This window comes from Chiloscyllium plagiosum, chromosome 6 (assembly GCF_004010195.1).
Source record: "Chiloscyllium plagiosum isolate BGI_BamShark_2017 chromosome 6, ASM401019v2, whole genome shotgun sequence".
Classification (NCBI taxonomy): Eukaryota; Metazoa; Chordata; class Chondrichthyes; order Orectolobiformes; family Hemiscylliidae; genus Chiloscyllium; species Chiloscyllium plagiosum.
Genome location: NC_057715.1, coordinates 93,569,559 through 93,593,282, shown reverse-complemented (window position 1 = coordinate 93,593,282; position 23,724 = coordinate 93,569,559). Strand labels below are relative to the sequence as shown.

At 39.6% G+C, this 23,724-nt stretch overlaps 1 protein-coding gene across 1 annotated transcript in view; it reads left to right on the top strand.

Annotated features, from left to right (window-relative positions):
• vps36 (vacuolar protein sorting 36 homolog) overlaps positions 1–23,724 on the top strand; it is a 72,349-nt gene that overhangs the window by 3,986 nt on the left and 44,639 nt on the right. The window contains exons 2-6 of the mRNA XM_043692140.1: positions 3,217–3,285; positions 6,063–6,133; positions 15,171–15,285; positions 18,972–19,061; positions 21,207–21,293. Coding sequence (XP_043548075.1) covers positions 3,217–3,285; positions 6,063–6,133; positions 15,171–15,285; positions 18,972–19,061; positions 21,207–21,293 — 432 coding nt within the window. The remainder of the gene's footprint in view (positions 1–3,216; positions 3,286–6,062; positions 6,134–15,170; positions 15,286–18,971; positions 19,062–21,206; positions 21,294–23,724) is intronic.

The following is a 23,724-nucleotide window of genomic DNA, read 5'->3' as shown; positions in this document are numbered from 1 at the left end:
CTCATTGAAACTTTATAAAAGGTTCTTGTGGCACAGTAGTAGTGTCCTTACCCCTGAACCAGGAGGCTGGGATTGAAGTCCCACCTGTTCCAGAGGTGTTTAATGACATCACTGACCAGGTTGATTAGAAAATAGATTTAAAAGAAATATAAACCTACAAAATTCTAATAGTATTAGACAAGGTAGATGCAGGGAGTCTAGAACTAGAGGTCACAGTCTTGAGATATGGGGTAAACCATTTAGAACTGAGCTGAAAAGGAATTTCTTTACTTGGAGAGTGGTGAACGTGTGGATTTTTCTGCCACAGAAAACTGTTGAGGTCAAAACTTGTAATACTTTCAAGGAAAATGTAGAAATAAGTTTAGGACTAAACAGATCAAATGATATGTGGAGAAAACAGGAACACTACTGAGTTGGATGGTCAGCATAACATTGAATGGGAAGCAGGCTTGAAGTGCTGAATATCCTATTTACATTCCTATATTCTATGTTTCTACCACCTGAAATTTCCATTTCCAAAAGGAGAAGTTAAACAAAGCTGTTGTAAAGGTTTTGAAATACTATAGGTATTTCAAAAATACCTATTTCATAATAACATTGTATAATTTATACATTGGTTTGATTGTTGTATCTTTTATTCTAGCCTCAGTCCGTTTGAAACGTTCAGGGCTTTAATTGAATATCTGACCACAAAGCTTTCAGTCTAATCTATATGTTCTGAACAAATGCTGTCTTTGAAGGTCCTTTTGAAATTGTAGGTTGGAAGGGTATGTTCCCACTTCCTGTGAAGGTTTGAGAGTTTCATACATTTTCCAACAGACTTGAAATAAACAGTTTTCAAAGCTTTTTAAGCAAGTTTTGTATTTATATAAATGTGTTTTTCTGTTTTGAGTGCCTCAGCATAACAAAGGGAATGTGTGAACAGTGATAGATGATATCCTTTGAGAGACAGCAATGAGAATCAAAATATAGTTTTTTGGGGGGAGGAAAATGCTTAAAAAAGAGTATCAACATTGACTAAAAATATAAATTCTCTCTTAACTTTCAGTTAAACATTTCTTCAAGACCTTTTGTGAGCTTTTTAAAATGGAAGCAGCCTCTCATGCCTTGAGAACCCATGTACCTGCAGACCCCATTCCTTTATTGCCAAATTTGAGTGGCAGAGGACTGAGAAGCTGGTCAGCAAGTGGAGGGATTGAGGGGAAGGTACATGTTAGGACCAGTAAATTAGAAGGAAAGGACAGGCAGAGACAGATAAATGAGAATGATGGTACTAACAGGCTGAAATCTGTATATTTCAATGCAAGGAGTATTATGGGTCAGCCAGATGAGCGTAGAGCCTGGATCAGAGACTTGATTGAGAGAGGGACAGGACTGGCTGCTCAGCATTCCAGGGTATGTTATTGTAGACGAGTTAGAGAGGAAGGTAAAAGACATGGAGGAGATGCATTACTAATCGGGGAGAATATTGCGTCTGCAGTCAGAAAGGACATACTAGGGGACTCATCCAACACCCCCCTCCCCCCCCACCCAAAACAGCCACCGAGAAATTGGGGAACAAATATGTCGGCAGATTATGGAAAGATGCAATAAAAACAGAGTTGTAATTAAGGATGACTTTAAAATCCTTGTTATTGACCAGCCCTCCCTTAGAGCAAGACGCTTAGATGGGCATGATTTGTTAACTGCACCCAAAAGGGTTTCTTGAAACAGTATGTGGGTTGCCCAACTATAGAAGAGGGACCACACTGGACATTTACTGGCTAATGAGCTTGACCAGGTGACTGGCCTTTCAATACGAGAGCATTTTGGAAACAACGATCACAACTCCTCACGTTTTAAGATAGCTATGAATAAGGATAAGTCAGGAACTTGTAACAAGATACTAAACTAGGGGGAGGGCAAATTACGTGAGTATTAGATAGGGGCTAGGGAATGTTAAGCTAGGGAATGTCAGGCGAGTCCAGTTTGACAAATTGGAATTGTTTGAAGACCTGCTGACGAGAGTTCAGGACAGCATGTCCCAGTAAGGAGGAAGGACAAGGATGGTAAGGTAAGGGACCCTTGGTTAATGAGGGAGGTTATGAATTTAGTCTAAAGGTAAAAAGAAGCAAATGTAAGGTTTAGGAAGCTAAAATTAGATAGTGCTCATGAGAAATGTAACGAAAGCAGTAAGGAACTCAAGCAGGGAATTAGGAAAGCAAGAAGGGCGGCACGGTGGCTCAGTGGTTAGCACTGCTGCCTCACAGGGCCAGGGACCCAGGTTCAATTCCCACCTCGGGCGACTGTGTGAAGTTTGCACATTCTCCCGTGTCTGTGTGTGTTTCCTCTGGGTGCTCTGGTTTCCTCCCACAATCTAAAGATGTGCAGGTTAGGTGAATTGGTCATGCTAAGTTGCCCATAGTGTTAGGTACATTAGTCAGGGGTAAATGTAGGGGAATAGATCTGGGTGGGTTGCTCTTCAGAGGGTCGGTGTGGACTTGTTGGACTTGTAGGGTCTGTTTCCATACTGTAGGAAATCTATCTAATCTAATCATGAAATGATCTTGGCAAGTAAGATTGAAGAGAATCCCAAGAGTATTGTGTTCAATTCTGGTTGCCACATTACAGAAAGGATATGACGATTTAGAGAGAGTGCAGAAAACTGCTGCTTAGATTAGAGAGTATGAATTATAAGGAGAGGCTACAAAAATTCAGTTTTTTTTCTGGAATGGCGGAGACTGAGGGGAGTCTTGATAGAAGTCTATAAAATTATGAGATACATAGATAGGGTTGTCAGAACCTTTTTACCAGAGTTGAAATGTCTAAAACTAGGGCTCACGCATTTGATTTGGGAGGGACAGGTTTTTTACAGTGGTAGGAGTGGAATACACTCCTGGGTGGTAGTGGAGGCAGATACAACAGGGGCGTTTAAGAGACTTGTAGATAAGTACATGAATAAGCAAGGAGTGGAGGAATATGGACCAAGGGCAGGCAGAAGGGATTTGTTTAATTTGGCATCGTGTTGAGTACAACATCGTAGGCTGAAGGGTCCGTTCCTGTGCTGTACTGTTCTATGTTCTAAATTCTGGAGTAATATTACCAGCACAACTTACTTTGCCTTCTTTGTCTTTGACTCCTATAAAATTCTTATTTGTAATGAACAATGCCATTGTTCTAGTGGTGTGGAAACTATCTGTTGATGTAATTTCATTAAATGTAACTTTTCTATTGCAGACAAAATTTGACTTGGGGACTGTTCTTCTTAGTACACACAGACTACTATGGAGAGACCATAAAAAGCATGTAAGTTACTTAGAAATTGGTTCAACCAATAATTTTGACATTAATTGTTGCAACATTTAATTAAGTTAGTCATACTTGACTTCTGAAAGATTGTGCATCAACAACAACTCATATTTGTATTGCACCTTTTAACATAGTAAAATATTCCAATGAGCATTAGCAGATAACATTTGACACAAAAATGCAAAAGGCAATATGAGAAAAAGTGACCAAATGCTTGGTCAAAGAAGTTGCTTGTAAGAAACTTCTCAAAGAAGAAGAAATTGAGGGGAAACACTTAGTGATGGAATTCCAGGGAGAGAGTCCAGCCAGTAGAAAGTACCACCACCAATTTGTGATCATTTGCAATCAGGGATATGCAAAAATTGGAAGAGGGAAGAGATTTTGAAAGGTTACAGGGCTCCAGTAGGAATGAGGCCATTAAAAAAATTGAAAACATGCATAGAAATCTTAAGTTCAATGCATTGCCTTGCTGAGAGCCTAGGTAAGTCAATGAACACAATGATGATAAGTAAATGGGACTTAGAATCAAAATGTACTTAGTATGCATTGGGCTATGGGCAAGAGAGTTTTGGATAATCTCAGATTTATGGAGGGGTGAAAGAGACGAAGGCCATTGAGGAGAAACTCGAAGCATTATCACATCTCAAGGATAACAAAGAAACGGACTAGAGTTTCAGCAGCGGATGAAGGGAGGCAGGGGATGGAAAGAGAAGCAGGTGGTTTTGCTTGTGGAACTTAACTTCAAGTCACATACAATACCGAGGTTGCAAATGGTCTTTTTCAGTGTCAGATGGTTGCCAGGGAGAGGAGTGAAATGAGTGGTGCAGGAATAAAATTTGTGGCAGGAAACAGAGAAAATAGTTTGGGTCTTCCAATAATTTGAAGAAATAACGGCTCATTGAAGACTGTATGCAGGGCAAGCAACATAAGAAATCAGAAACAGATTTTTAAGAAGTGGAGCTGGATGTTATTGGCATATATGTAGGACTTAATGTTGTGTTTTGAGCTGATGTGTGATGCGGATAGCATAGAGAAGAGAAGTGGAGGAAGGGTTGGAAAGATCCTTCAGGGCTTCCGAGGTAACCATGCAAGAATCGGAGAATTCAGGTCACTCTGTGACCAGCCTCATTTGATAGAATGGAACTGGATAAAAGCCATTTTACCTGGCTGGATGTTGAAGCCGAATGCCAAAGAAAAATATATATGTTTGCTTCAGCATCTGCCATTCTGATACCAGCTTTAACCAGTTGTATAATTTGAGCTTTGGTATTGCCATGTCAAGGTAACTAGTTCAGGAATGCCCCTTACAATAAGAATCAACTGTAAGATTTATGACACATCTAGACAATATTAATAAAGACAATTTGTAATTCCATTGATGTCATCTCTTCTCAATCAATAAATCAGCCAGTGGTGGCTCAGTGGTTAGCACTGCTGCCTCACAGCACTAGGGAGCCAGCCTCGGGTGACTATCTGTGTGGAGTTTGCACGTTCTCCCTGTGTCTGCGTGGGGTTCCTCCAGGTGTTCTGGGTTCCTCCCACAATCCAAATGTGTGCACTTTAGGTGAATTGACAATGCTAAATTGCCCATAGTGTTCAGGAATATGCAGGTTAGGTGCATTAGGCAGGAGTAAATATAGGATAATAGGGTAGGGGAATGGGTCTGGCTGGGTTACTTTTCGGAGAGTCAGTGTGGATTTGTTGCACCAAAGGGTCTGTTTCCACACTGTAGGGATTCTATGAACCATAATCAGTCGTCAAGCACTGGTGACATTATGATTGATTTTGAATGAACAATCGTGAAATGTTTTATTCAAAAAATAAATCAGCTTTTTCTAGTGGGAATAAGATAATTATGGATATAAGTTTTGTAGCCCAAGGATAAGTTTTATGTACTGGGGAATTATGATTCAAGCCCACCCTCAAATCGCAGAATTTTGCATTTCTTGTCCTGCCCTCCACCTCTGGTTCCAAAGCTGATCTAAGAAAGTAAGAAATAGGAGTAGGAGTAAACCATATGGACACTGGAGCTTCTCTCTCTCTCAATACAATGATCAGCTTCAACGCCCACTTTCCCACCTGCTCCATATGTCTCTCAATTCCCTGAGAGACAAAAACTCTTGTCTATCCCAGCCATAAACCAACTGAACAATTAAGCATCCACAAACCTCTGGGAAAGAGAATTCCACAGATTCACAATGTTTTTGAGGGGAGAAGTATCTCCTTATTACACATGGGTGGTCACAACATTGAATAGATGAAAGGCCATTGGTCTCTGAGAGGGACTATGTTAACCCAAATAACCTTCTGGCATAACATTCTTGCTGGCCACATGTCAGTATTGAGGGAACAAGAATGTAGAAAGGTTGATAGCCTGAGAAACTGCAATAAATGGCATAAACTACTTTGAGAATAACAAACTGCCAATAGTGTGGAAAAACATAAGGGGAAGTGTTTCCTTTATTCCAGGTGTATTTTAACAATGAGATGTAAAATCTGAAATTTGTTCTAATTCTAAATTGGATTAGTTATACTACGTAGGTTACAATTCAATAATAAAATTCTCAAGCTTGAACAAAGTGAGATAAAACATTGGTAAAATGTTATAGCCAGCATTTTAATATACCGATTTCTCTTTGGTGTGTAATAAATTTATGTTTAGCATCCCATATTTTAATATTTATTACATTGGAATGCTGAAGATAAATTATTCTTATGACCAGATTAAAAGTGCTGTTGTGATTTAGCTATTAAATCACTTTTCTTTCCTACAGGATTGCTGCATCGCTTTGCCTTTGTCACAGATAATTTTCTTTGAGGAACAGGCTGCTGGAATAGGAAAAAGGTCAGACTGCAGTCAAAATAATTTTGAAACATTGGACTTCTACAAATCCACCTTCTCTGTCCTTTTACCATGGTCCTGTCATGCTGATGTTTAAAAAACTGACTTATCATTAATTTTAATATTATTTTAAATTGTGGAGTGCAATTGCACCAGTTGATAACTTTGCTGAAAATGGGCTGCTTTGGTACAAAACTAGAAATCCCAGACTGTTTTCTTTCCCCTGTAAGGTGACCAAAAGTTGGAATTTCATACCCACTAATGTGTGACATATTATTGTTGCAACTAATATGTATTGAAATGGTGGAAGATATGAAAGTCTAACATCAGCTGTGTATGGGATGGAGGTGTCTGTGGTAAAGGGCATTAATGGGGGAGAATGCAGAGAGAATTACTTTAGGTTCTCACAAAACAGCCAGTGAATTTAGTCTAGGAACAATGTATCTTTCTCCCCTGCTAGAAGGACAACCGAGTTTGAAGTGGCAGGGCATTTGAAAATCTGTGCAGAATATTCATACTCATTTTTGCAACAAAGCAAGAAAATTCTGAAACGTGAAAATGCATTAAATCTTAAAATTCTTACTCTTATGTTCAAGTTTTTTCATAGCCCTGGCTCTCTCCATTTCTGACACTTTATCCAGCTCCATGACCCTTGGAGAACATTGTGTTCTCCCGACTCTGGCTTCTGGTGCATCTTCTGATTTCTTTCCTGGATCTAAATTGATGCCTATGTATTTGGCTGTCTAGGTTCCAACTGTAATTTTTGAGTCTAAAATTCTTTTCCCTTTCATCTCCTTTAAGATGCTGTGTTAAAACTATCTGTATTACCAAATATTTGATAACTCATCCTATCATCTCCTCCTTTGGTTTAATGCCAATTTTTCCCCGATTCTGCACCTGGGAAGAACCTTTTAATAGCTGTACAGATAGAAGTTACTGTGGGAATTCAAGAACAGAATAGAGAGGAGGGGAGCTTTCTGATGTTGTAACTTAATGCTTAATGGGCCAACCACAATTTAAATGTAACAAAAGCTGCTGTTGTGAAACTGGATGATGCCAGACAGTACCAATCTAATTGCAGGAAGTCCTTTTTAAAGTTGTGACTGCTTTTTCCTGAAAGTCAGAACTTGAAATGAAACAACTTTGAGAAGCAATGGACCTTGCTCAAACCAGTGGGGAAGGCGAAGGGAGCTGCTGAGCTTGGATTTAACTCATGCTTTGCCAGCTAGTGGGGTAGGGTTGGAGCCCTACAGCCAGGCAGGAGGGTCAGCTCCAGTGTGCCTGGGTAGGTCTTGCAGCAGTGGCAGCCAGTGGAAGGGGTGTGCAGACACTGCAGCCTCTCAGAATGGGTGAGTGCTGGTTGCTGGGATTTTGCTGTTAGTCTGCAGCCTGGCCAGGGGCAGTGTGCGAAGCGTGTCCGAGAGTGGGCGCTAGCTTCAGCCTGTGTCTTGGAGCTTGGTGGATGAAGGCTCTCTGGTACAGAGAGCAGTGCTGCACAGGGATAGGCACAGTCAGAGTGTGGAAAGGTTGTGCCAAATGGCACCAGTTGAGTCATGTATCGTAAATGCCATCAAAACAAAGCTCTCAATGTTTTAATGAGATTTCAGGTCCCAATAATATACTGACATTAGAGCGAGTGAAGACTTCCTGTAATCTGCAGCTGACTGGCAAACTGAGTCCAGTGTAGTAGGTAGACTACAATGTTGTCGTTACAGTAGTAGCTAGCCATTTAAAGTTGCTGTTCCTGCTAGTTGCAAAATCCATTTGGGTTCAGTGAGGTCACACAATTCCTGTAAATGTAATAGCCTGCAATTGAAATCTGCAAAGCATGAAATAAATGTATGCTAATAAGATGCAAAAAAATTGTTATTAGAAGATTAATGTCACTTGACACTACTTTAGACTCAGATAGATATTGGAACACCAGACATTATGATGATATAATGGCATAATGATAATGGGGCTTAAAACAAGACCAAAAAAAGCAGAGACAGAGAAGGAAAAAAAATCTGTGACTGTGGAATTACTGACCACAAAGGGCTCTGTTGATCAGACCGAGTCCTGGAGATGATTACAAGGTGATGGGGTGAAGGCCTAAATGGAGAGTTCATGTTTGAAATGGTATGGAAGTGGCATGGTAAAGTGGACATTATTTGCATCAAACTTGCTGGTTGGAGAGATAAAACATAAATTGCTTCAAATAAAAAATGATAGGCAAGATAAATTACCATATGTAAGGAGTAGTTATTTGTTTGAAGGCCCATCATTTTCATTGCTGTAACTCATTCTTAAGATTTTCCTTATGAGTTCAAGCTTTTATCTATAAATTTAGGATTAATTTTCTGGTATTTCCTGTTCTTCTGAGTGTTTCGGTATAAAAATATACTCTAAAGTGTGGTATTATTGTGTTGGATGGATGGTCTCCCTCTAGTTTCTGATTTTGATAATTGCCATTTAGTTCAGTAGAATAACTGTAGTCTTTAACTATATCTAAAGTGATCTACAATATCTAATCTTAAAATTTCCATTTGGAAAATATAATAGAACTGGATGAATTGATTGCTAGCTGATAAGAGGATGAAATCAAAACCAGAAAAATACTTGTAAATTTCAGTGACGTTATGTTAAATTTGGAATAATAACTCGGGCAATGTTTATCCCAAGAGATACCAAGTTTATATATTTTTCATACTTAAAAGGTTAGTATGGCGTGTTTCTCTTGGCAATAGAAGGAACTGAAGCTTTTGTTTTGCAAGGAAACGTGTGCTGTAACAAAGGTTTTACAGTAATTAATGAGTTTAGTTTATTATTCTACAGGAAAGGGCCTGCAATCCTTTGGCAGTTGATATTTTGCCTTCCCTAGATTAATAATGATTTTCCGGAAAAGGAGGGAGAGAGAAGGGGAAGTTGATAAAACATAACGATGTAAAGTTAATATTACAGCAGATGGTTAGGTTTGTAGTTCAAGTCTGGATTGAGATATTTGATCATTTCCAGCAGTCAGATGTGAAAGGTTTGTGGTCACAGCACCCTTATCTCTACAGTTTTGTTTTAAAAATACAATGTAATTGTAACATCAATGCTATACTTTGTAAGTAGCACATGGAAAGTTAAAAAGCTTCATTATAGATTTTTTTTTGTTTTTTTTTATATATAAAGGGTTTTATTTGTTATTCTTAAAATGTAACACAAGGTTTTGCCAAAAAATCATCTGCCTAACTGTTCTTCCTGCTCCTGCACTCTTATCTCTGTAGTACACCAAAAAAATTTTCCGTTTTCCTATTTTACATCTGCATATTGTCCCTTAATAATATTATCCAGTTTCATATGTATGCTGATGATACCCAGTATGTCCTGACCTCCACCTCTCCTAATCCACTAAATTGTCGAAATGCTTGTCTGGTGTCCAGTACTGGATGAGCCGAAATTTCCTCCAACTAAATATTGAGAGGACTCTAACTTTTGTCTTCAGTCTCCACCAGAAACGCAGCTTCTGACTAATCTCTCTCTTCCTGCCAGCTGCCTGAGAATGAAGCAAACTGTTTGCACTCTTATTAGCTGATTTGAGCCTGAGACAAGTTCCTGACCTATACATATTGTTAAAAGGGGAAACAGAGTTGAAGGTTTTTGTCTTGACTCATCAGAATTATGATGCAAAGAACAGACTTGGAAAAAAGGGACAGCATATTATAGAACATGAGAGGAGATTGCTGATTGTATGGTTCATTGGTAGCATGGAGATGCAGCAAGAACAGTTACCTGTCAATCTTAATTCTCAGACCAAACAGGTAAAGGCTGATTGGTAATGGTGTTGCCATGAGGTTGCTGCAGGGGATTGGCTGTGTCAATGCCACCTTTGTGCCTATGTAAAAGGGGAGGCAATGGCTTAATGGTATTATCGCTATACTATTAATCCAGAGATCCAGGTAATGGTTTCAGGACTTGGGTTCAAACCCCACCACAGCAGATGGTAGCATTTGAATTCAATAAAAAAATCTGGAATTAAGAGTCTAATGATGATCACGACACCATTGTAGATTGTTGGAAAAACCCGTATGGTCCACTAATGTCCTTTCAGGAAAGGAAATCTGTCATCCAAACCTGGTATAGCCTACATGTGACTCCAGATCCACAGCAATGCCTAGCCAGTGATGCCCACAATCCGTGATTGAATAAGCAAAAAAAAAACGGAGTCCTGTGTATTTATATCTGTAGCTTCTAGCATGCACAAATGCATTACACTGCAGCTGATGATCTCTTGGGTTTATTGCATAGTTTACCCTGAAGTTCAAATTTGAGAGTCACCTTCCACTTCCAGAGTAATCTGACATAGTCTGGGAACTGTTCAGGGCCAAAAGTAGTGGACATAGGCCCTCTCATGAGTTTTAGCAGTATACAGCGAGCATTGACTCCATGAGTGTCCAAATACATGGCATTGCCAGAGGATCCTCTCAGAGACCAGACCTTGCTAACATTTGTTGATTTCCAGAAGAATTGCACCTTCAATGGTTGTAATGTGATAGGTTTCTGTGCCAGTGTGATGCCACGTTTTTAGGCCATATGTCCCAAGGTTGGTAGATGCTACTTATGTATTTACACAGAACCCTGCTTTGTAAGAACAAAAATAGTTTTAACATGCATTGCACTTTTTTCATTTAAAAAGAAGATTAAGGGGATAGTCAATTCTCTGCTGCATTCCCCATAGTAACACCCTGAGCAATCAGAATTTACCTGCTTGACCTGAGAACAAAAATTAACAGTTTGCTGGTTTTGCTGTAACTCCATGCCAATGATGGCGCAACCAATCAGCACCCTCTTGTTGCCATGAGCATTGTTTGCATGATGCATAATGCTCTATAAAATGGTGACTTTGTTTGCAAGTCTATTTCTTGTGTCCTAGTTCTGATGAGTACAAGATAAAAACATAATTTTTTTTGTCTCCTTTTAGCAATGTTTTAAGTTCAGTACTACCACACAATTATTTATATTCCTGCCCTATATCCACATCATCACTAAGACCACTTACTTCCACCTTGATATAATCACCAAATTTGCCTCTGCTTCAGGTCATTAGCTACTGAAACCTCATCTACTCTTGCATTAATCTTCCAGTGCACCCTTGACAAGCTGTCTCGCTTCCACCTTTAGCCGCTTTAGGATTTAGCTTTACACTCATCTAGAACTCTGCTGACCACATCTTCACTTTCATCGAGTCTCATACATCCATCATCACTTGTTCATGCTGACTTGCCTTGGCTCTTGGACCAGCAGTATTGCGATTTTAAAGTTCTTATCTTTGTATTCGAATACCCTACATGACTTGCCATTCCCTATCACTGTAACCTCTTCCAGCTAACAATCCACCAAGACTTTTGCAGCCCACTCATTCTGACTTCTTGTGCCCTCAAGATTTCCATTGTCCCACACTTTGGTGCCTTCAGCTGCTGACACATTAAACCTAGATTTTCTCCATAATTTTTCAACTTCTTTTCTCCTTTAGGACCCTCCTTAAAGCTCACCTCTTGACAAAGCTTTGATTACCTTGTTCTTGCTTCAATGTCCAATTTTATTTTGTAATCTCCAGTGGGCATTTATTATTCTGAATGTGCTTTATTATTATAAGTTATTCATTTAACCAAGACTCAGCTCAGATAAAATTGGTTGAATGGTCTTGTACTGTAAACCTCTTTGCTTCTATGACTTGTGGTTTGAGTGCGTCAGTGAATGTTTCACCAATAAAAATATATTCCATGATTGTTGACCAGGCAGGATGATAGTGTTTCAGTTTGGTCGACATGATTGGCATGACATTGCAAATTCTAACTCCCTGTTACATTATTTGTTTATAGTAAAATTCCCACAAAGAATAACATCATACAAATAATGCTTATCCATCTCTTTGGTGGTTGAAGATCAGCTCTGAGAGAAGTTAGAAATTGCTTTTTTTTTTAATCTTGCAGTTCCACAGATTGTTGAAATATTCTTCTTGCATGGATATAGGCTTGCTTGCTGAGCTACATCCAGAACCTCAACCTGAGCTACAAATCTTCTCAAAACTCACTAATTCTTGTTGCATTTTAACATTATTTAACTCATAACTGTGGTCTTTGCACTACTTGTAATTTCTTTTTGTTGTCACCTGGACAATACTACAACTTATCAGTTCTACAATTTAAGTCCTTTCTATCTCCCTATTTATTAATAGTTAGTATGTTTATTGTATGGCATATTCCTTTTAATGTTAAATCTGAACCATACTGGGGAGAGTGGACAAATAGCAGAACTCGAGGGGAAAAAAAAGAAATTGAATGATAGTCTATGAATTTTCCTCTAGACAAAAAGGCCAGAGAGTGCAAATTGTTAATTTCCTCCTGCAGAATTATTGTACTGGCTCAATGGGCCAAATGGCTATCGCGTGTGCTGTAACCATTCTGCAAACACTCTCATTATTAGGGTGTAGGTTTGCTCGCTGAGCTGTAGGTTTGATATCCAGATGTTTCATTGCCTGGCTAGGTAACATCATCAATGGCGACCTCCAAGTGAAGTGAAGTTGTTGTCTCCTGCTTTCTATTTATATCTTTCTCCAGGATGGGGTTCCTGGGGTTTGTGGTGATGTCATTTCCTGTTCGTTTTCTGAGGGGTTGATAGATGGCATCTAGATCTATGTGCTTGTTTATGGCGTTTTGGTTGGAGTGCCAGGCCTCTAGGAATTCTCTGGCATGTCTTTGCTTAGCCTGTCCCAGGACAGATGTGTTGTCCCAGTCGAAATGGTGGGTTTTTCATCTGTGTGTAGGGCTATGAGGGAGAGGGAGTCGTGTCTTTTTGTGGCTAGCTGGTGTTCATGTATCCTGGTGACTAACCTTCTTCCTGTTTGTCCTATGTAGTGTTTGTGGCAGTCCTTGCATGGAATTTTATAGATGACGTTGGTTTTGTCCATGGGTTGTACTGGGTCTTTTATGTTTGTTAGTTTTTGTTTGAGAGTGTTAGTCGGTTTTTGTGCTACTAGGATTCCGAGGGGTCTCAGTAGTCTGGCTGCCATTTCTGAAACTTCTTTGATATATGGTAAGGTGGTTAGGGTTTCTGGCTGTGTTTTGTCTGCTTGTCGTGGTTTGTTCTTGAGGAATCTGCGCACTGTGTTTTTTGAGTATCCGTTCTTCTTGAATACGTTGTATAGGTGGTTCGCCTCTGTTTTTCGAAGTTCATCTGTGCTGCAGTGTGTGGTGGCTCATTGGAATAGTGTTCTGATACAGCTTCGTGTGTGTGTGTTGGGATAGTTGCTGGTGTAATTGAGTATTTTGTCAGAGTTTGTCGGTTTTCTTCCTCCTTGGTGAACTTTATGCCTGTGAAAACCTATAGGCGCAACACGCTACAACTGGCCCGAAGATGGGAAAGGAATGCCATCCGAGAGATTCCATTCGCGAACAACTGTACTTCCTGCATGAATGTTTAAGAAAACAGGTACTGCCAAAATGTCTCCAATATAAACTGCCGATTAAAAACACCTCAAGCCAGAAATTTAACAGAATAAAACGGCCACAGAATGCTTTGAGAACTAATCAATGACGCCCACCACAGACTCCGAAAATACAACCGGGAAGAAACTGACAACAAACTTGCATTTCTGGACGTCACAGTAGAAAGAAAGGACAAGGGAGAATTACAAACCTGCGTATACAGAAAACCGACAAACACTGACAAAATAGATTACTTAGATTACTTACAGTGTGGAAACAGGCCCTTCGGCCCAACAAGTCCACACTGACCCGCCGAAGCGCAACCCACCCATATCCCTACATTTACCCCTTACCTAACACTACGGGCAATTTAGCATGGTCAATTCACCTGACCTGCACAACTGTGGGAGGAAATCGGAGCACCCGGAGGAAACCCATGCAGACACGGGGAGAACGTGCAAACTCCACACTCAACTACACCAGCAACCATCCCAACACACACACACACACGAAGCTGTATCAGAACACTATTCCAATGAGCCACCACACACTGCAGCACAGATGAACTTCGAAAAACAGAGGCGAACCACCTATACAACGTATTCAAGAAGAACGGATACTCAAAAAACACAGTGCGCAGATTCCTCAAGAACAAACCACGACAAGCAGACAAAACACAGCCAGAAACCCTAACCACCTTACCATATATCAAAGAAGTTTCAGAAATGACAGCCAGACTACTGAGACCCCTCGGAATCCTAGTAGCACACAAACCCACCAACATTCTCAAACAAAAACTAACAAACATAAAAGACTCAGTACAACCCATGGACAAAACCAACGTCATCTATAAAATTCCATGCAAGGACTGCCACAAACACTACGTAGGATAAACAGGAAGAAGGTTAGCCACCAGGATTCATGAACACCAGCTAGCCACAAAAAGACACGACCCCCTCTCCCTCATAGCCATACACATGGATGAAAAAAACCACCGACTGGGACAACACATCTATCCTGGGAAGGCTAAGCAAAGACATGCCAGAGAATTCCAAGAGGCCTGGCACTCCAACCAAAATGCCATAAACAAGCACATAGATCTAGATACCATCTATCAACCCCTCAAGATATAAATAGAAAGCAGGAGACAACAGCTTCGCTTCACTTGGAGGTCGCCACTGATGATGTTACCTAGCCAGGTAATGAAACGTCTGGATATCAAACCTACAGCTCAGCGAGCAAACCTACACCCTAAACCTCAACCTGAGCTACAAACCTTCACAAACCTTGCGACTCTCATTATTCCTGCAGAACTGTTGTTACTAGGCATGCTTTCTGAATTTTCTTTTTTTCCCTTCTGGTCAAATATCCAGCATTGTTGAGCACTTTTTTCAAGAGACAACAGGGAATGGGGGACTCTCACACTCAGAATAAATTGTGCTATGGCCCCCTCGTTGAATTTTCTAACGTTCTGGCTAAATTTGGATGTGAAGATGTCAACATGACTACCTGTTGAGTGTATAGCATTTACAATGGTGCCATCTGTACTTGGCCAATGAAATTACTTAATTTTATTTTGTTTCCAGTGCCAAAATAGTAGTTCACCTTCAACCAGTTACTCCCAACAAAGAGCCTGGTCCATATCAGAGTAGCAAGTACTCTTACATCAAGCTGTCTTTCAAGGAACATGGACAGATTGAGGTAACTATCATTCTAATTGCTAAATTGTGTTGCTAAAACATTGCTTTTTAAAATGTTTGTTAGTACATCGGTGAATGTTTCACCAATAAAAATATATTCCATGATTGTTGGCCAGGCAGGATGATAGTGTTTCAGTTTGGTCGACATGATTGGCATGACATTGCAAATTCCAACTCCCTGTTGCATTATTTGTTTATAGTAAAATGCCCACAAAGAATAACATCATACAAATAATGCTCATCCATCTCTTCGGTGGTTGAAGATCAGCTCTGGTGGAAGTTAGAAATTGCTGTGTGCTTTTCACAGAAGGAATGGCTCTGTCATGTTATAAAGGTGTGTGGTGAGGGGCAGTATCTCTGAGCTGCGTGATTGCACATTTTCCCTGAGTCCTTTTTTCAATATTGTGTTTAAATTATATGTAAAAGTAGTTTGTCTATCTGACCCTATGGAGCAAAGATCTCAAAATTTCAAAGGTGGTTCGTTGCTTAAATGGTTAATAACTGCAAGCCTTGAGGACTAGTTTAGATTGAGTGAAATCCGAAATCCTTTGTGGAGTTTGCATTGATTCCAGTTTTAGGTGTTATCATTTAGAAATAGCTGTTTTCCTTAATTAGCTTGTGGAAAAATCCATTCGGTAAATGTGTATTTAGCTAGCAGTCCACCTGTATATTGAAATCAGATTCAAGGTATTTTTAACAAAATCTTCCCTCCTATTAATCTGTTGTTCTCGTTTAATTAACTCCCAAGCTTTGTTCTCCTAACGTCTTCCCCTTGTTCATCTTTTACAGTTGCTGAGTACCTGGCATGTGTTTTTCCTCTAAGTTTTCCTGATTTGCTTTCCTGACTTGCATTTTTCAGCTGTGTTTACTTGCCCCATGTTGTTCAGCTGGTTCATTTTGCTGTGTTCTATTGGTTTACCATTATATACCTTTTAAGCTCAGTGATTTTATAAACAATATTTTTAAATCTCTGAACAATTCATTTGGTTCCAAACATTCAACTTGCCTGACATGACCTTCATTTCCCTGGAACAAAGTGTCAAGCTTGGCTGATGGCTAGGAAACTGCCTTCGAGCATTTTTCATTTCCTATATCCTATATTCCATTCAGGCTGCTCTCTGTTCACCAACTTTAAAAGGTCAAAATTGACCTACCACATCCCCTCACTCACCTCTTGCTAACAAACTAGCAATTAAATTGTATTTTCCCACACATGTTCAGCCAATATATGTGCTGTGTTTAAATTAACTATCATTCATTAGTTTATCACCAAAAGGAACCAGGATAATTTCTCTTGACCCCTTTATTCTGTCTTTTTACATTAGTCCTCTCAGTTGTTCTGGATATGGATTTGTCCTTTTTCTTCCCTCATGTATGCATTCAGCTTTATCTTAAAGGCATCAGTGCCATTTTCATCAGTACTCCATGTGACAGGAGGAGATCTAATATGTGTTAGAAATTCTTCCTTATTTATTTTGATCTTCTAGTCGTTAGGTTGTAGTTATGCCCCCCAATTCTGGACTAGTCCACAAGTGGAAGCAATTTGTACCCACTCTACTTAACCTCTTCACAACTTTAACACAGTTTTTAGATTAGATTACTTACAGTGTGGAAACAGGCCCTTCGGCCCAACAAGTCCACACCGACCCGCCGAAGCACAACCCACCCATAACCCTATGTTTACCCCATTTTCTTCTTAGTATTCAGTGTATAATGACATACTGGGCCAGTAAATCAGAGGCCTGAACTGACAATCTAGAGATATGAGTTCATATCCCACCACAGCAGCTGAGGAGTTTACATTGTTTAAATAAATCTGGAATTAAAAAAATGCTGGTTATCTATATGGTCCACTAATGAGCTTTAAAGAAGGAAATGTGCCACAATTACCTGATTTGGTCTATATTTGACTCCAGATTCAGAGCAATGTGTTTGACTTTTAACTGGCAACAAATAATTCTGTTGTATTGAAGATACATAACTCCATCATAACTTTCTCAAGCAATTCGGGATGTGCAATAAACATTGCTGCTGCCAGTGATGACCTTGTTCCATGCATGAATTAGAAAGAAGAAATTGATTTTCTTCTCATGGAAATCCCAACCTGTTTAATAATTGCATCCTCTGGTCTGGTAACTGCATATTAAATCTTCTCCCTTGGTGTTCTGACATCCTATTTGTACTTTGGACATCAGACTGTGCTCAGTACTCCCAAATGTATTCTACATAAATTTAATTCTATATAAATTTAACGTTGCATCCCTGCTTTTATGTTCTATTTCTCCAGAGTCGGATTGCTGTATTTGGCAAGGCTGTTTAAATGCAGGGAGCCTCTGTCACAGGAAGATGAAAGTAGACCATGAAATGTACAGAGCTACTGGGGAACAGACATATTATCTGTTTAATGTAGATTAAGAAAGCTTGTACTTTTGCAGCGATTTGATATATTACTCATTAGGAACAGTGTTCATTAGTTGTGGCTAAAGGATGATGTTACAGAGAGCAGTACTTTTTAATTTTAACCCACTTCATCTTTGCTGTTGAAATTAAACCTTTTAATCATTGAAATCTTACAGCATTTTCTTCTAATTATTGCTCATCAGAAGTGATGCTGGATTTGCCTTTCAGTTTTTATACTCATTCTGAGTTTGTCCCTCCAGGAAGCAAATTGAGTCGGGTAAGATCAAAAAAAGAGCAAAGGGTTGATTTTATTTCTGGGTGCCTTGAGGGCAATGTGCCAATAGATTTTAACTCCCAACATTCCCCATACATATAATGCAACATTATTTCTCAACCAACATGTTAGACATAAGAATGTTTGGGCAGTTGGGTCTCTATGTAAATCCTATTAAATTCAAGGTTCAAATTGATATCAGGTGATGGTAGTTAAGACATGATTTACAAAAGATTTCAAGAAGAATATCTTGTTGAATGATCATTGAAACCTGGAATTTATCTCTGCATGCTCCAGCTTTGTTTTTTATGATTACTCCTTCACCCTCTGCAATTTCTTTTTCCTTTCTGGTATCCCATCCTGAAGATGCTGATTCTTCTGGTTGTGCGCTTACCTGGGTCATTGTTTATCTGTGCGGTTGTTTAGTCATGGAGAAACAACTCCAACATTCACAGACTTAATTTCCAGCATGAGTGTTATCACTTGTGGTCTAGAGTAAGATTGCCCACTACTACCATCAATCTTTGGATACCTAGTGTGTCTATCGTTAGGAATTTGTAAGACATGTTCAAACCCCCAAATCTGCTGCAATTTAAACATCTTGCCAGGGACCGAGGTTTGATTCCCGCTTTGGGCGACTGTCTGTGTGGAGTTTGCACATTCTCCCCATGTAGGCATAGGTTTCCTCCGGGTGCTCCGGTTTCCTCCCACAGTCCAAAGATGTGCAGGACATGTGAATTGGCCATGCTAAATTGTCCATAGTGTTAGGTGCATTAGTCAGGGGTAAGTATAGGATTGAGGAATGTGTCTGGGTGGGTTACTCTTCAGAGGATCGGTGTGGACTTGTTGGGCCGAAGGGCCGTAGGGAATCTAATCTAATCACTTTACAAATATAAAGTGCTATAATTTTATTATAATTGTACTAATTGTAAATTGCTATTTGATATGAGAATCACATTTTCAAAACTGTTGTTATGAACAACTGTGATCGATGTTTAACATTGTTGTTAAAGTTTTATAGACGATTATCAGAAGAATTGTCTCAAAAGCGATGGGAGCGAATTTCAGTATCTCAACCAATGCAGTCACCCAGTAGATCACAAGTAGGTATTGATGTCAGATTTCCTGCCTTAATGTATTGTGATCATTTAAAATGTTTACTGTGCCTAAACACATGAAAATTGGTGTCCTCCCTGTATCCATTTTGTATTCCTTCACTGCATTAGCTAGTGGTTTACACTTTGTAAGTAGATAATGAATGGATAGTTGTCAGAATGAGCGGTGGTCATTGGAAAGGAAAGAACTTGGGATGGTGAAGGTGTGTTGGGGAGGTTGATTAGCCTATTGTGTTGGTCAGTAATCCATTTTTGTGTTACACATCAGGATGAATGTTTTCCCAAGTCCAGCATATGTTTGGTCAGATGCAGTGTTAAAACTTTATATACCCTGTTTTGAAGAAGCACCTTGGTTTCATTCACAACAAATCTCTTTTTCAATTGAATCATCTTTGTTGCCCTTCTCAATCAGTTAAAAAGAAACCAAAGAGCTTTGGTTGCTAGAAATCAGAAGCAAAAACAGAAAATGCTGAGAAAGCTCAGTAGGTCTGGAAGCATAGAGTCATGGAGTCATAGGGAGATGTACAACATCTGTAGAGAGAAAGCAGAATTAACATTTCTGGTCCATTGACCCTTCCTCAGAACTGACTGCAGGCTGAAAAAGCATGGTATGTGCTAGAAAAGGGATTTGGGGTGGGGGGAGTAAATGATAGGTGGAAATGGAGCTCAGAGAGATAATTAGTGGCTGAAAGGGTTGATTGTGGTATAAGTCCATGTGATAACAAAGCCTGGTGTGTGGAGATGGGGTAAGGACATGGAGAAGATACTCAGTCCCTAAACTTATTGAACTCAATATTGAGTCCTGAATTTGGAGATGCTGGTGTTGGATTGGGGTGTACAAAGTTAAAATTCACACACCAGGTTATAGTCCTACAGGTTTAATTGGAAGCACTAAGTTTTGGGGTGCCGCTACAACCACATGATGAAGGAGCGGCGCTCCGAAAGCTAGTGCTTCCAATTAAATCTGTTGGACTATAACCTGGTGTTGTGTGATTTTTAACTTTGTGTCCTGAAGGCTGCAGAGTCTCCAAGGAGACATGTTGCCATCTCATGGGCTGCTACCACAATCAACCCATTGTCAGCCACTAATGATCCTTATTAGCAGTTATTGATTCTCCCAAGGCTGCACTTTAACCATTCCTTTCTCTGCCCAATTATTGTTCTCTCTCTTTGGACTTGGTTCACTTAATGCTTTAAAACTCTAAGAAAACTAATTCTAAAATTTCAGAAAATACACAGCTGAAATTAATTGGCATATATAAACTATTTTATGCATAAATATTTGTACTTGAATGTTGGTTTTGTATTATTATATCTGTCAAAAGAATATTTTGTAGTTTAGACCATTAAATGCAATTAAATATTTAAAAAATAGTTCTGATCCCCCTTCGACTCCTTTTCCTTTACCTGCAAATCTAATCTAACTCATTTCATTAACTGTGGAAGTGAATTCCACAGCCTTAATTGTATGTAAAAACTTTGTGCCATTGTCGACACAATTTCACTTTAGCAACGTTACGATGAGCTCATGAAACAGAATATCAGGCTTACCTTACGCCACCTGAAATCGATGTATATTTCAAAAGGGGAAAAACATGTATAGCTGTGACGATAGAGGAACAAGCTGAAGGGAAGCTGATTCAATCCGTGGCCACAGACACAATGTGCCAACGACCTTGTTCTGTGCCATGTGGATCCATTCTATGAAATGTTAGATATAATTCAACTCAGTAATTTCTCACAGAATTAGTTTTAATTTTTTAATTATGCCAATGAAGGAAAAAGCAGAGCCTATGTTTTGCACTCCCTTCAGGCAGCGAGAAATAACCTACAGGTACTGATGCAAGAGCAATGTTGTTGAACGTTGACCAGGTTGACAATGTCATCCCAGACATGGAGCAGTGTGCAACAGAGAGGAAGATAATCACTCTTTAAAAAGGGATGCAAAAGCCAGACTCCGATTTCAACTGCTAATAATAAAAATAACCATGTTCCCTTCAAAGTTCATTTCCTTTGAGAGCATTTAACAATCACATGTAGTAGGAAGTAACTGCATTCGTAAGAGAACAAAAACTCCACTAGAACATTTAGCACATTTGATGTGGAATTAATAAAAATTTCCTATTTTTGCAGGCAGGAAAAGTGAAGGCTGTTGGAATTGTGGGTATTGAAAGGAAGTTGGAGGAAAAACGAAAGGAGACCGACAAAAACATCTCTGAAGTAAGTTGTTGTGAATGTTCAAGGCCAGTCATCTGTCTGAATCCACTGTATCCATTTCCTGTGAAATAATAGAGTGAATACTGTGTCAAAACAGATCTCCCTGAGATTGTTTCACCCTGAAACACCAGAATAGGTGTCTAGTATTTAGGAAGGAAATGTTATTTATATGAGTACTTTTTTTAAACTTTGTATTGTGCTTTATGAGGATTATAAAGTTTAAACAAGATGACTTTGTTGCAAATTTTCCTGATTTGGCCAGTATATTACATTGTAGTACAGAATTAAACGCTGTGAAATTAAGGCACTGATATTTCTGTTCCAAAGCTGTGGTAATGAATATATCTGCTCGTCTTGCATATATCCATGTGACATTAAGACAACATGATAGTGACATGGTGCATTTCTGTAAAGATACTTGCTGTACAATGAAGGTTGTCTTTGAGAATTTGACAGATCATTTTGTGGAAGAATAATTTCTGCTTGCTCATTACCCATTCCATATTATGGAACATGGTACAAATGCTGTATCTGTCATCTAACTGGGTTTTCCCAACATTGAAGAGGCAGCATGAGTGAATCTGGGGCTCAAGTTGGTAAAGTCATTTTCAAGTGTCAGGGCTTTAGTGCTATAGAACTGGTATAGAATGCACTGAAATTAATCTTTCTTGTTGCCAAACTGCAGAGTGAAAGCTATGTTATTTTTCTCCGATGAGAGAATGCCTCATGAACAGGCTGGGACTGTTTTCCCTGGAGTGTCGGAGGCTGAGGGGTTATCTTATAGAGGTTTACAAAATTATGAGGGGCATGGATAGGGTAAATAGGCAAAGTATTTTCTCTGGGGTCAGGGAGTCCAGAAATAGAGGGCATAGGTTTAGGGTGAGAGGGGGAAGATGTAAAAGAGACCTAAGGGGCAACTTTTTCACACAGAGGGTGGTACGGGTATGGAATGAGCTGCCAGAGGAAGTGGTGGAGGCTGGTACAATTGCAACATTTAAAAGGCATCTGGATGGGTATATGAATAGGAAGGGTTTGGAGAGATATGGGCTGGGTGCTGGCAGGTGGGACTAGATTGGGTTGGGATATCTGGTCGGCATGGACGGGTTGGACCGAAGGGTCTGTTTCCATGCTGTACATCTCTATGACTCTATAAGTGTACTACCTACCAACTCTAGTTAGGTGTCGCTGATGATCATGGGAACAAACCACAGCAGAACTCTAAAAGTCAAGTAGATCTGAAAATAAAGAATAACCTGCACTATGTTATGGCCCAGGTCCGGCCCTTCAAAACATTTTTAAGCAGGTAGCCCAGACCGTAACTTTGCTATTTTTTTCAGTAAGTGTATAGTGGAATATTCCCAGAGTGAATTAGCTGGTCGGACAGCTGAATTTTAAACAAACAATTTATTTACAAATTTACGGAATGAAAGACAACAAACCGAAAATAGAAGACCCAAATAACTTAGCTATCTGAACCCGACAGGCTATCCCGACTTAATGATGCTGTTCCAAAATACTTGCAACAATCCCAATAATCAGACCCCTTAGCACAAAGAGTAAAAATGACACAAAAAGCTTACAGGTTACAAAGTCAGAAGGAGGGAGAGAACTTCCGATTTCAACTGTGACCCTGACTCAACTAACCTCTGAACTGAACTGAACTGACATGCACAGCTAGAGAGCTGGCCATGCCCCCTAAATTAAACCTTTTTTAAAAGACCTGAAACCAGAGGCATTATCTGTCAGACGTAAACAAAAAGAACCCCAATAAATCTTTTATACCCAGCCCAATTACCCCCGTCTGAAAAAAATCTCAAGGGCACAGAAACTTTGAGAAAGGACCAGCTTTGTGAGAACTGAAATAAAAATGTGACTTACTGAGGAATGAATGGCAGTTTTCTTTTGTATTGTAAGGAAAGTCAAAATCTTAACTTTGAGTTAGGCATAATTCTCACTCTTTAGACACTGGGAGAATGTGCAAACTCCACACAGACAGTCAAACCCGGCTTTAACCTGCTACTGTGAGGCAGCAGTGCTAACCATTGAGCCACTGTGCTGCTCCCATGTATTGCTAAAACTGAGATTGTATTCAGCAAAATAAATTGACATATAGTTTACTATATATTGGATCAAATTGCAATTACTATTCATAGAAATACGTGGTGGCTTAGTGTTTAGCACTGCTACCTCGCAGCACCAGGGATCCGGGTTTGATTCTATCCTCGGGTGACTGTCCGTGTGGAGTTTGCATTTCTCCCAGTGTCTGTGTAGGTTTCCTCCGTGTGCTCTGATTTCCTCCCATTGTCCAAAGATGTACAGGTTAAATGAATTGGCCATGCTAAATTGCCCATAGTGTTCGGGGATGTGTAGGCGAGGTGCATTAGTTGGGTAAATGTCGAGTTATAGGGTAGGGGAATGGGTATGGGTGGGATAC